At 42.0% G+C, this 14158-nt stretch overlaps 1 protein-coding gene across 2 annotated transcripts in view; it reads left to right on the plus strand.

Moving 5' to 3' along the window:
- The window catches only part of LOC144824537 (uncharacterized), a 61342-nt gene that overhangs the window by 12288 nt on the left and 34896 nt on the right, over positions 1–14158 (plus strand). Inside the window, exon 3 of one of the 2 annotated variants that reach the window (XM_078683595.1) lies at positions 5200–5304. The exons of the other annotated variant lie outside the window; for it this stretch is intronic. Within the exon in view, the coding sequence (XP_078539721.1) occupies positions 5200–5304 (105 nt within the window). The remainder of the gene's footprint in view (positions 1–5199; positions 5305–14158) is intronic. 2 annotated transcript variants of the gene reach the window in all.

The following is a 14158-nucleotide window of genomic DNA, read 5'->3' on the forward strand; positions in this document are numbered from 1 at the left end:
CCCTGCATTGTAACAGTGCAAAAAAGATGATCAATACGCCAAATGTTGTAGAAGATAGCATACAGGCAACACCATCCCGGAACGGTACACAAAGGATAACCAGGAATTCACTTAACGTGAGCCTCGACTACCTGAATGATAAAGTCGAAACTAGGAGACTGAACACCGTGAATACACCAAACCAGAACATGAGAGGAACAAGTCAGACTCAGACACAAATTAACAGCATGGCACGGGATATCCGGATCACCATGAAAACAATAGCAAAAATCCTAGAAATCACGACAGTTACACAATTGAAAGTTGACCGTATTCAAGAATTAATGCTGGAAACACCAGGACAAAGGAAAGAGAAGTCCATGCCAATGACAGATCGATATAATAGACTGGAAAGAATCTGGAAAATGAAGGAGAAGTCCATGCCACTGACAGACCGACATAATAGACCAGAAAGAAACCTCAAGTACATAACAGAAGAAGAAACACTTGCATTATTAAAGACATACGAGCCGCCAGATCAGGATGGAGGAGAAAAAATCAAAACAGTTCCGATCAACATTAATAGAACTTCGAAACAGAAATTAAGGAAACCAAACCTCAACAACCTACAACAAGTCCAGTTATCCACCAACATGAGGGAGAGAGATGAAAGCGCTACAAAAAATCAGTTGAAATGCTTACTGCTCAACTGCCGGTCCGCAGTAAAACACGCGTCAAACATTGCTGCATTCATTATGAACAAGGAAATTTACCTAGCAATCCTAACAGAAACATGGCTGGCGGAATCATCCTCTCCTTGCATAGATCTACTAGTGCCCCCACACTACAACATAGTGAGGCTAGATAGACCAAAGAAGAGAGGTGGCGGAATAGCCTGCATCCACCGATCAGAATTTGAAATAAAACAAATACAATCAGATCCTCAGGAATCTTATGAATATCTAGGTCTTAATATAAATTCAATAAACAATGAAAGATGCACCCTGCACGCTATGTACCACCCTCCAGGAAAGAATGAAATCTTCATAGATCAACTGATGGAGATTATAACTGATAACAATAACATTCAGTCTAATAACATATTCCTGGGCGACTTCAACTTGCACAAGGAAGACATGAAAGATAAACAGATCATCGCTCTAAAAGACTTCCTGAATGAACTAAACCTTTCCCAAGTCTGCACACAGCCAACGCACGCAAAAGGAGCCACACTGGACTGGATTTTATCTAGAAATAAGAACATAATTGTCCAATCAGTCACGCCGTGCGATTGGTCGGATCACCATGCCATTATCTTCCTGATTCCTACACAGGAGAGGAAAAAGAAAGCACAGCCCGTCAAACAAAAAAAGTGGATTCGGAATACGAAAGTACCAAACATGGAGCAATTAGTTGAATATTGTGAGAAAGATCTGAAGCTACCAAACAACATGAGGAATGTGAATGATCTAACGGAGCACTACACTAAATCTGTAGCAAACATAGTTAACACCACCATGCCACTAAAACTGAAAAGAGTCTCGGAAAAAGACAAGAACCCATGGTTTAACGAATCACTGAATGAGGATAGAAGGAAACTAAGAATGGCCGAAAGAAAATGGAGAGACCACCCATCAACACATGAGCTGAATTCACTCAGAAAAATCAGAAACGAATACAACAAAAAGATTCTTAGGGTCAAAAAAGAATACATTAGATTGGAACTAGACAACGCCAAAAATAGACCACGGAAACTATTTGAAATTCTAAAGCAGCAATCTAATAAATTAGCAAAATCGGCTCAAGAAACCACTAAAACGAAGTTAAGCTGTGAAGAATTCTCAAAGTTCTTCACCGAGAAGGCCACCAAGCTGGAAGTAGAGCTCAAGACGGCTGCAGAACATCTGCAAGGAAAACCACAAGATCTGACCATCGCCACAACTACACTCAACCACAACGAAGCGAAAAATAAAGCACATTGGGACACCTTCGAGAGGTATGATCAGACAGCCATCGCCAAAACTCTGGCGGATATCAAACCGAATAACCACTACAATGACCCACTCCCCGTCAAATGTCTACAAAAAGTAAACCACGTCATCGTCCCAATATGGACTAAAATAATCAACGCCTCCCCATCGCAAGGGATCCTTCCAGACTGCTTGAAAACGGGCCAAGTTGTCCCGATCATCAAGAAACCTACAATGGACCCAGCAGACCCTAACAACTTCCGCCCTGTTACCAATATTCCACTACTGGCCAAACTAATTGAGAAGTGCATACAGAACCAATTGAGCCAACACATCACAAAGTTCAAGTTGCTGGACGACTGTCAATCCGGATTCAGAGCAGGACACAGCACAGAAACTGCGATCCTGCACATTGTGGACGACGCAGTACAGGCCCTTGACTGCAATAGGACGTGTTTACTAGTCCTCCTTGACCTGTCAGCGGCCTTCGACACCGTAAATCATGAAAAATTGTTGGAAAGACTTCACAACAGGATGGGAATGTCAGGAACTGTGTTGAAATGGTTTGAATCATTCCTACATAACAGATCACAAAGATTCTGGGTCAACCAGATGCTATCCTCGTCATGCCCGAATTCAATCGGAGTCCCCCAAGGATCGACACTATCACCCTCACTTTTCAATTTGTACGTCGAACCCCTGGCAGAAATCCTACGAAAAGCTAACATAGCCTATCACATGTACGCGGACAACACGCAAGTATACTTAAAGTTAGAATCCCTGGAAGACGTAAAGTTAATGAATGGAGCACTGAAAATTACTTTAAGTTGGCTCACAAGTAATCACCTGAAGCTCAATGCACAAAAAACTGAATCCCTTTTAATTGCATCCGCAAAGAAGTATCTAGAGGCAAAAGAATGGACCAATCTGATCACAGCTCTAAACTGCACCCCGACGTTAGTGGACTCAGCGAAATCATTAGGGATCACTTTAGACAAGAACCTAGACATGAAAGCTCACATCAACTCAATGGCAAAGAATGCTCGCTTTCACTTGAACTACCTAAAGAAAATGAAACCATTCATCGCATCGGCAGACCTCAAACTAGCAACACAATCGTTAGTAATCTCAAGGATTGAATACGGTTGCACATCCCTAGCAAGCCTACCAAAAATCTCTACAGCCCCGCTGAAAGCATGCCTCAATGCGGCAGCTAGACTCATTACCGGATCGAAGAAATTTGACCACATCTCCCCGCATCTAAAAGCATTAAACTGGCTACCATACGAAGCCAGAATCCATTTCAAAATGGCATGTGTCACCCACAAAGCTCTTCACTTCAAAACACCTAAATACCTGGCCCAGAAGATTGAGCTGTCTGGAGGAGACAGACCAGTAAGGAGCGCTAATATGCTGATGCTGAAACCTCCTATATTCAGGAAAAAGAAAACGTATGACAGAGCGTTCACAGGGGCAGCCTCCAGAATATGGAATTCGCTCCCTCCAAGTATCAGAAAAATTACAGACACGACAAGGTTCAAAAGGGAAACTAAGATCTTCCTAATGAGCAAGTTCCTGACATAAGTTATTTCTGACCTAGTCGTCACCAAGAAACTGGAGGAGACTCAGTCCCCTGAGCCGGGAAGAAGAGTACACTAATAAAGAGCGATGATGAACGCGCTGTACAGGAATACTGACTATCCCATACAAATCTTTATTCATATGCCAGGAGTTTCTATTGACTTATGCCGACACTACCTCACCTCAACGAGGAATGTTTATATTTAGCTCGACAAGTGTTTACAGTATCTATACTCGTAACGTCTTGATATACGACATTTATGTACCTCATGTAATATTCATTGATAATGTTTATCTTATTCTAGTATATGACACCCTAGACTTATCTACCCCACGCAAGTTAGTAGCTTTAATGTTTTTTTTTATGTGAATCGCATATTTACAGAATGTATAACTGTATGTGAAGCGCTCTGATACCCATGGGTCACGTTCGCGCTATATAAAACTCTTTAAATAAATAAATTAAATAAATGTCAAGGTAAATTAGGATCACTGGTATCCTTTTTTCCTGCTAGAATGTTCTACTAGATGAGTAACGCAACCGATATTGTTAATGGTTTGCCGATCTCCTATAATTCCTAGCGGATCCTGAACAAAGCAGTTTAGGGAACAGGTCCTCTTAATATGTTTACCAAACATTGTGGACGTGGCCTAGCAATTCATGCGGGGCTGTTCCTATGGGACAGAACCATGGTTGATTCAGATATGGTTTGCCCTCTGTGTGGGCACAGTGAGAAAAAAAACAATGGACTTGAATGTGGGTGGATATATCTTGTTTAACTACCTCTGTTGATGTGTTTCCTTTGGTGCCTGTACTTTGCGGGAACTGTGCATGTAGTTAGCAATCTTGTGCATTCAGGTGTGTACCATCACCTGTATACTTTGAGTAATAGAAATCTTTGAAAACATTGTCTCCCTTCCTATGTCCCATGTCATTTAAACAGTGAGGTAACGCTTTGAGAGTGTTTAGTTGGAACTCTTATCACAAGATTCTACCCACTTTTTTTCCATGTCTAAGGGCTGGCTTGATGGTGCAGCTGTCCCAGACAATTGTGTGAGAATCATAAGGAGAGAGGCTCCACCCACATGTTGGAACTAGGAGTACATGTTTTGATTGGGCAGAATGTGTGTGCTTCCACAAAAAAGTGCTTGCCCTCTTCATAGGGGGTGATCATTTTATTTATTTCTCCAGCTGCCTAAACTTGAACTTTGAAGGGCACACACAACATTATAAATCTATTAAAGTGTCTTAGCTAACTAGATTACTTATGGAGTTTTTTTCTAGCATCAGTACAGATAGAAGGAGGGCAGTCATTAACCTAAATGGATTTTTAGGTCTGGCTCAGCAGTGAAACTGTCACCTGACCGTTTAACCCACACCACTATCATTCTACAGTTCTTTGCTTCCACACAAATATATATATCCATTCCCATGCTATCTACTTGTAATGCTTCACATTATCATACAGCATTCCTTTAAAGCCAGACTTACTGGCTATACCAATGTTTGTCTAGTAGTACGACTAGACATTCAGGTTTTTATCTTTTTGAAGTAGCTTCTGAAGGAAGTGAGTGTTGTTCCGAAGGCATCCCGGCTCATGTCTCTGAACGTCGATGGTATATTTTTTCACTGTTATAACATTTGCTGGTCTTATTGTCTTTTTTTCAGGGAACTGGTTACTGGGAGTTTCTGCTTCAGAACCGTGGTGTGGATGTGGTGGCATTCGATGAGAATAGCATTTATCCACAGGAAATGAGATACATTGAGATGTTGGTAAGAGGCATCATGAACTCATGTTTCGATTGTCCATACGGGTATAGATTAATAGCGATGTAAAGGGATAGATATTGCCAGGTCCCACATACTTACAATTCTTGTGTTTTCAACTGAGAGTTCTGGACCTTCTTACCAGCACTAGTAAACCTTTAGTACTGCGGTTAGTGCCGTCACCGATGAATTCACATGCCGATACAGGACGCTACCCGTGAAATCGTCTTTAAAGCGAGTGTACAACGCTGCTCCATTTAAGTGCTTCTTGAGAATTGGCCAACTGATGTGGTCCGTTTTCTCTAAATTCAAGTTTTCACTTCGATATCGTGCCCAACTATCATCTAATTAATGTGGCTACAGTTTCTCCATTTGTAAGTTTTCACTGCGATATCGTGCCCAACTGTCATCCAATTAATGTGGCTACAGTTTCTTCATTTCTAAGGTAGTATTTTCTGCAATGAAATATTCTGTCCTGATGATGGTCTACATGACGATTGCCCTCTAGACCGAAACGTCGACACTTCGTCCATCATCTCCAGTCACGTTGCTTAGGCACTAACATACGACCACTCTTTATTAATTAATTTTGGTTGTCTGTTTGATCCACCAGGAGTTGATGTTTTTTGTTATGAATTGTAGTGAAATTACTGTTTACCTCTGTTCATAACTATTGCTTGGATTTATTTCATGTTTTTGTCTTCCCGACCTTTTGAGTAAATATATATCTCTCTAAACTTCCATCTCTGTGTGTTCTATTGTTACCCTTCCACTGATTTATTTCATATGCACATTTAGTTTGATATCCTGTGGATTCTTTTGAGTGTGTTACTTTAGTACAACTCACGACTAAGTTTAATTATTGGTTGAAATATGTCCCTTGTAGCACACCTTGACTTTAACCATACAGTGCCCAAGCCTACAAGGGTTGATTGGGTTTCCCCTGCTTACAATACTTCTCAGTATCAACGCAGGCACTATGCATTCCATCCATACATGTAAGGTACTGCCTCACATTGTTTGGTGACGAATGACTGGTCTTCACTCCACATGCACCAAGGTCTTATGACTTACTGATTGGCTAACATTAATTGAGGAAAGGTTGCCTTAGCCCTTGTGCTACTGCTACATTTTGTAAGTGTCTGATTTATATTAGAAAATAAGGAGTGCCAATGAAGATATGTGACCTATTTCTTGTTTGAGACATATCGGTTTCAAGCTACAATTCTTAACACTCAGCATTTAGAGAAAATGTAAGCTGGATGTTTGGGTGTCAGCCGATTGTACGACTGAAGCTCAGGCCTTGGAGATTTGTGAGGGTAATCACTAAATATAACGAGTTGTACTCCACTAAAGGCTTCCATTTACATAATGCAGTGGGAGAGAAGTGAGAATCTCAGACGCCTCAAGAGAAGGCCTGGCACAGTAACTTCAGAAGCCTGGCTATGAACTAAACATGAGTTGGGCTGCTTGGGCCTCGTCATAAAGCCATTGCACACATGCACTTGCAAATGTCTTTATTGATGAGTGCAAATTCAGGTTTGGAATTGACAAAACATGAATTTGTATGGTTTATTCACAAGTAATATGTGCACCTGTATGGGGAGGAGTTGCCCCAAGGTAGAGATGTTTTTAAAAGTCCCACCCTGTGACCGGCAGGTAGGATGCATAGGAAGGAGTTTCTCCATAGAGAAGAGTATTTCCCTCTGTAGTAACTGGACACACAATTGCTTTAATATGCGGTCATTATCACTCTGCCAGTTTTACACTGTTTACAATTACGCTTGCAGAAATGGCTTCACATAACTGCAAATGGAAATTCCTAAAAGTTTTCAAGAAGTGCGTGCATGAATACTCGTGGAGACATTTGTGCATCTATTATTTGAGAAAATCTACTCTGAAACGTAGAAAAATCTACGCAGCCTTTGACACAGTGAACCAACATCTGCTAATCCAAAGACTTAGAAAGGCAGGAGTTGCAAGAACAGCGTTAAAATGGCTACAGTCCTTTTTAGAGGACAGATCTTTTGTAGTCTTTGAAAAGGAAATCACATCAAAGCGAATGCCCTTAGATGTGGGGCTCCCCAGGGATCTTACCTGAGCCCCACTCTATTTAATGATGAAACCCAGTTGGTGGTTTCGCTTAACCAACGGGATGAATCGGGCTCAGAGCTAGCCGTATGTCTTGAAAAGGTGTCGAGTAGGATGGACAGCTCTTGCCTGAAACTTAATGGAGCTAAGACTGAGCTGATGCTCTTGGGTAACTCAATGATGTTGAGCATAGGCTCATTCTGGCCTAGCTGTCTGGGGACACCACCTGTCCCAAGAAAATAAATTAAGAGTCTGGGTGTATGGCTGGACCGCAATCCTGATTTTTTTTAAGAGCAAGCACGTTAGGTTGCAGCCTGCTGCTTTGGGATTTTAAGAATGTTAAGAAAGATCCTTCCCTTGCTACCCTTAACTGCTGGAAGATTGCTGATCCAAGCATTGATTCTGCCATGCTTTGACTATGCTAATGCTTTATATCTGGGATCCCCACCCACTACTACCAAAAAATTGCAGGTAGTGCAAAACTCTGCAGCACGTGTGCTTATGGATACTTCCAAGCTCCTTTCAGCTAAGCCTGCGCTTGCATCGCTTCATTGGTTGCCCATTCATGAGAGAATTCAGTTCAAGGCTTTGTGTATTACACGCAAAGCTCTCTCAGGTAAAGGTCCACCCATCATCAGCTCCATTATTCAACCTTTTCGCTTGAATAGGTCTTTAAGGTCAGATCGTGAACAATTGGCGGTAGTTCCAAAAATAAGAAAAACATGAAGCGGTGGGCATCGCTTCTCGTACAATGCCGCTAAACTGTGGAATCTTCTGCCTCCGGGTATTCGCCTCGAACCAAATTACCTGACCTTTCGTAATCTGTTTAAAACTTACCTGTTCTCCTAATACTGTCTGTGGTTGAAGCTGCACTGCTACTAGCGCTGGGATGCCCCCGGGTAGCCATGCGCTTGAAATGCCTCTTCATTCATTCATCTATGAGTGTTGATGTTCACATTTCTTAGAGAACTAGCCCCCCCCCCTTTCTTAATGCAGTCTGAGGAGTCAGTAATTTTACTGGGCACTGTGCTGGTGTAGAAGCCAATGATCAAACTCTCATACTCCCTGGCATGCTTCCTCAAGGGCCAATGTGCTAATTTAGGCAGGTCATGCACTGTTTACTGTTTTTCTGAAACACGCCACCAGCTGCACTTACCACCTGCACTTTGGGGGATGGGTGAGGGGGTTAGATGATGTGGATGGAGTTGTCCTTTCACACTAACTTTACTCTTTATTGTGACAGACCTTAGAGACTGGCATAGCAAGGTCCTCAGTACAGCTTGGCTCCGACAGCCATGGCAAAACACTTTATTCTTGACCTCTGAGCAGCCTACACTCTTATGTCCCATAGGAAGAAAGAACACCGTCTCTTTGCATCTTAATAGAAAATAAACCTTTCAGCTCCATAACACATTGATCTGTGAATTGTTGTCTCATAAATGCGAGTGTATCTGTCCACCACACAATTTTTGATCTACAGTTTTGTTCTCGACCTCCCAGGGTCAGACTGGTACAGAAAACAGGCCTGGACACCAAAATTAAAGTGGCGATCCATTAGCGAATCAAACGGCTAAAAACATGGCCAACATTCTGCAAGCTGGAGACAATTTGAATTTTTAAAGACACACTGCACATATGTTCTGCAAGATATGGGAGACTGCATGCATTTTCATATATGCCAACTTTTCAAAACTTGGACGTGGGAGATTTTGAAAACAAATGTGGGAATTTATTCTCCCCAGTAGAGGTAATTTCAGGCGTGAGATAGTTTTTAAGAAAAGCAATGTGTGGCTTCAAACAGTCTTCTTCCTGATTCTGGTTTGTTGGTGTGGATGTATTTGTGAATGCTACAGGGACTGTTCGTGGTAATATCAGGGAAATCAACAGTAAAATACCAGTCCATAAAACAGGCAAAAAAACGCCACACACACGTTGATAATCGCTTCCGATACTACCAGATTGCCCTATCGGCTAGTCCAATCCTTCCTACTACATGGTTTTATAAACGATCAAATTATCTTGTAGTCCTGAGTCTCTTGCCCATTTCAATCCTTCGTGTCCATCTAGTAGCAGTCCAGTGAAATGCTTCTCAAAGCTTTTTAAACCAATGCATTGTGTGGCCAGTACCACACTTGTGGATGCAATACAGTCCACACGCAAGTGCTTCGAAAGCGCCAATTGGACAACTTCGTTCATGATTCTCGTTTTTTATAGAAGGATCAGACAAATGGAGCTCAATTGGGCCATTTTTTCGCACATCTTTGGCAACTTTTTTGTTGGGTCGTCATTGGCTGACCTCTTTTTTTTCTGTCTATGTTAAGTCATCTCTGCTCATTATGGTATGTATATTTGTACGGCGTATAACTCACCTGGGAGGGTGTTGTGGTGCTTAGCTGGCACTTAATCAGGTTTTTTATTAGCCTTTTTCAACAATACACAAATCAAAATCAAAATCAATGGTAGCCCACGCCAAAATGAAGACCTTATATTGTGCTGCTTGTGAAACAATTCTTGGATGCAAAATAAAAAAAACTGTCAGGTGTCGAGGGTGTCATGCAGTCTACGGTGATGCGTTGCGTTCAGTTTACTTAGTAGGGGGCACTGTTCATTCTCGAAAAACTTGGGTAAATTATGCCAACCTGGTTACACTGTAATTACCTGATTACAGTAGAGCCGGCGTCTCCGATTAGCTTGTGTGCTACCAGTAGCTCTCCAGCTCCTTATGAGTAGTTATGTGTGCAGCCCAGCAACCTACAATAGACATTTTTGCTTAGTCGAATTATTATTTGTATGGCAAAATTAAAAAGCATACATTTGAGATGAAAACGTGTGTTTTTGCAGAACTCACAAGCTGAAAAAAGTGTTTGAAATTTCAAAATATATTTAAAGCTATTATTTGAGTTGAAGAGATGTATTACTCCTGCTATTACCATGGCGCCGTGGGTACAGCTATGTATTAGCTATGTAGAGGGGAATTTACGGGTTGCCCTGCTTAATGCACTGATGTGATCGCTGCTGACAGTCTTGTTCGGGGGGCGACTCCTACATCACTGATAATAGTAGCTCGGGATGTGTTTCACCCCTGAAAAAGTTGGAGACCCCTGTTGTACTGGCTAATTTACTGCAGTACAGATGCTAGTACAGATCACATGGTGAGATCTAGTTTTTATTTTTCACATCTTCATGACAAACGTCCCAGCCTCTCTCTCACATCTGCAATTTAATTTTTTATATTTTTTATTTTTTATTTGCTTTCCTGCTTCATCTCAGAGACACTTTATTTAGATATACATAGTTTAAATTCACCATTAATTGGAATTACTGTTCTTTTTTAATTATATTTATGCCTCCAAGGACAAGGCCATTGGGGTTTTTCCATGTATTTGCTAAATGGAATACCTCTGTGGTGGCTATCTTGTACTTCTAATGATCCTGGACCATATGACCATGTACTGGGCAGAGTCCTACATGAATCCAAAGACAATAAAGAATTATGACGTGAATGGCAGGTATAGCCCAGCTACGAAGGACTATAAGGCTATTAAAACATTCTGTCACTAGAGGGCAGAATGTTCTAACAAATAAAATAAAGGCCTCTCGCAGGGGGTTTAAATCCCCTCGGGCTCCAAGAGGCCTTTGTAAAACAACATTGGAATGTTGCTTTTCGGCTTTTACCAGCCGTGCACGCTCGGAGCACTCCATTGTATTCAAAGGAGTGCGCAACATTCCAATGTTCTAATAAAGCATATTCCTACCTTAAAAAAGACCAGGACTGCGGGCAGCAGAGGGTAACATTTGTGTTGGCTGTGGCTGTCCTGAATGGGCCAAGCATTTTGGGACGGATTTAGAGTTTGCAGAGGGAGTTTACTATGTTGGGATGATGGAATGCCAAAAGACATTACCTCCACAATCCCAACAGACCTCTGCCCACCAAATGTTGAGCTATCTACGGGCCCCACGATCATCCTCGTACATTAACAGGAACCGCTGTCATGGCAGTTCCTGTCAGTGTAGAAAGCATTTTGGCAGCATCAGCCATGAGGGCCGGCCGCCAAACTTGCTTAAAGTTTTTTGTTCTTCAAATGTGGTTTGAAAAATAAAAAAAAATCCAAGGTCCCCATGCCTTTAGAGTTTTTTTCTTGAGTGCAGAGGTCATTTTGGATATTTTCCTAGAAAAAAACAGGAAACAAAGGCTTTACACTGTCCATCCTAAATAGGGCAGATGGTGTAATGCCCCTCTTCCAATGGCCCTTATGCTGCTGGACGTGTTCAATTGGCATAGCCAACGGGGTATCTACCAATGGAATACTTACGGTCTGCCCCTCACAAAATGAGGTGGGTGGACCAAACGTTTGGCGGGCAGACCACTCCATTGCGCTTGCAACAGAGTACTCTGACCGCCAAACTCTGGATCCGGCTCTTTGTCATTGATAAAAATCCATTGAAGAGGAATAATACAAGTGAAACCACGCTCATGCTGGTCTGCTGAAAAGAAATATTGTTGCCTGTGGTTTAGTGATTGTCATTATTTAACGTAGTTGTTTGCATTCCATTTGATATATAGTAGGTCACAAATAATGGATACAAATTTGGCACTGACATTGTGCGACCTGCTTGTCATTTTGCCTCTAATAGGTCACATGGCAAAGTGCCCATTCAGAGGGGGTTGCAAAACAACCTGCCTTGTAACAATAAATTAGTCAGGGAACTGTATGAGCACTGTGATTGCTTACATGCACATGGATTGGTGTCTTGCAAGGGACAGAAGAACTCCATCCATGCGTTTGAATACCACATTGTTTAATAGCAGCCTCTGTCTCTACGAGAGTCAAATTCTGCTTTAAACAAATGTGTCCTGTTTGTAAAGATGTCAGGGGAGGATACGCTGGTCCCCTGGCAACATAAGGCACCACAGGACTGGGCTCTATCATTCAGCATGACTTGCTGTGGAAGCGGATTTGGCAGATGTTGAAGGTTTCCTGGAAACGAAAGATAATGATGGAAGGCAACGGGCCTGGAGAGGTGGCATCAAGGTAATGTACAATAAAGTTTCTACAAAACGAAAATACATTGAAAAGGTTGGTGCAATGTAAAAGGATGTCACTAGAGGAGGGATATTGTATGTTTACTGGTGCACATTGTACATGTTTTCAAGCCACTGAAGGAGATATTGGGCTGTAATGTCTGTGCCTTTATAATCTGAGAAATTCCAGTTGAAGTATTCCTTAGGTATAGAAGATTGTCAATACATGAAATTGTCGAGCCTTTTCCTCCATGGGAAATTTAGCTAAGGCGTGGAGGAGTTCTGCTGGTCGACCGAAGATTAAGCTTCTGTGTTGCAGTGTTTGTCAGTGTCTATTGCATTTTTGCGAATTAGGAGGACTGTTGTGTGTTTTTTTCCCTGTTGGGCAAAGGGCCATTTTAAATAGGAAAAAATAAAGGATAAATAAAGGACTTGTTTATAGTCCTGTTTGAAATAACCAAAAGAGAATAATCATTCCCTGCTTTGTTGTACGGATTTTAGATGAAGGGCGGATAGCTAGGTCGACTCCTAGACTGGAAACTATTAGCCTAAACTTAGTAGCAATAGCTATAAAGCGATTTTCAACAAAGGTGAATGCAGAGGAAGGATAGCATGTGAAAGATATCTTATGCACGCCGGGCAAGCTTTGCTGGTGAAAACAATCACTGACAGTTTTTATTTTTAATTTTTTTTTTTATAAATCTTTTTTATTAAACATTCTCGACGTGAAGGTACAGATGCACAAAATCAGTAAATGAGTTACGGTGAAATCAAGTTACGTACAGATACAGTAGCAGAGTTCATTAAAAATCATGGGGATGGGGATCATCACCATAAGCATCACGCGGAGGGGTACATATATCGCCACGATATGCATTCCAGGGGGCCCAAACCTTGGACCATTTGCAGGGCATCCACAGGCCACATAAACTGTTTTTTCTCTTAGCATACTCCAGTCAAGATCTCGCTCCTAATCTGTGACCGTGGGTGGGTGTGGGGCTCCCCAGAGCTGTCCAATATTTCTCTTGGCAATCATGCATCCAAGCGTGACCCATTGCGCAGTAGAAGTGTTGCGGTCGGTAGGTTCCCAGATATTAAGGAGACACCTGGGCGCTTCCGGTTTTATTTCTACCCCCAACACTTCACTCATGATTATGTGTATTTTGCGCCAATATTCATGGATCTGTTTGCAGTGCCATACTATATGTATGAATGTACCCAATTGTGTGCATCCCCTCCTACAAGAGCCATCTGTCAGTCCACCTATGTGTACCAGCTGGGGACCAGTTATATATATTCTATGAAGGATCTTTAGTTGCACCAGTCTTAGTCGCGCCGAGATAGCAACTGTTTTGGGGGAGGAGACTGCTTACTGCCAAGTTTCATCATCTAACTCTATTCCATCCTCAGTCCATTTGTCTCGCAATTTCAATAGGGGGTTTTCAATGTTATTGAGGAGTTTTCGATATGTCAGGGAGATGCCCTTGTCAGGCAGGTGGCCATTAAGTAGTCTATCCTCTATGGGGAGGCATCTGGCCGTGTGGAGTCACCGGGAAATGCTGTTTGTAGCGAGTGTCTGATTTGTAGGTATCGATCGATCGATCTCAGAATCCGCCAGGGCATATTGAGTTTGGAGAGCGTTAAAGGGTTTCACACCCTCTGCACACCAAAGGTCCTTAACTTGGGAGATTCCTATTGGGTCCCATTTATCAAACCCCTTTGAGTTTCCCATGTATCCATGTTTTT

The sequence above is a fragment of the Lissotriton helveticus genome, chromosome 3_1 (assembly GCF_964261635.1).
Source record: "Lissotriton helveticus chromosome 3_1, aLisHel1.1, whole genome shotgun sequence".
Classification (NCBI taxonomy): Eukaryota; Metazoa; Chordata; class Amphibia; order Caudata; family Salamandridae; genus Lissotriton; species Lissotriton helveticus.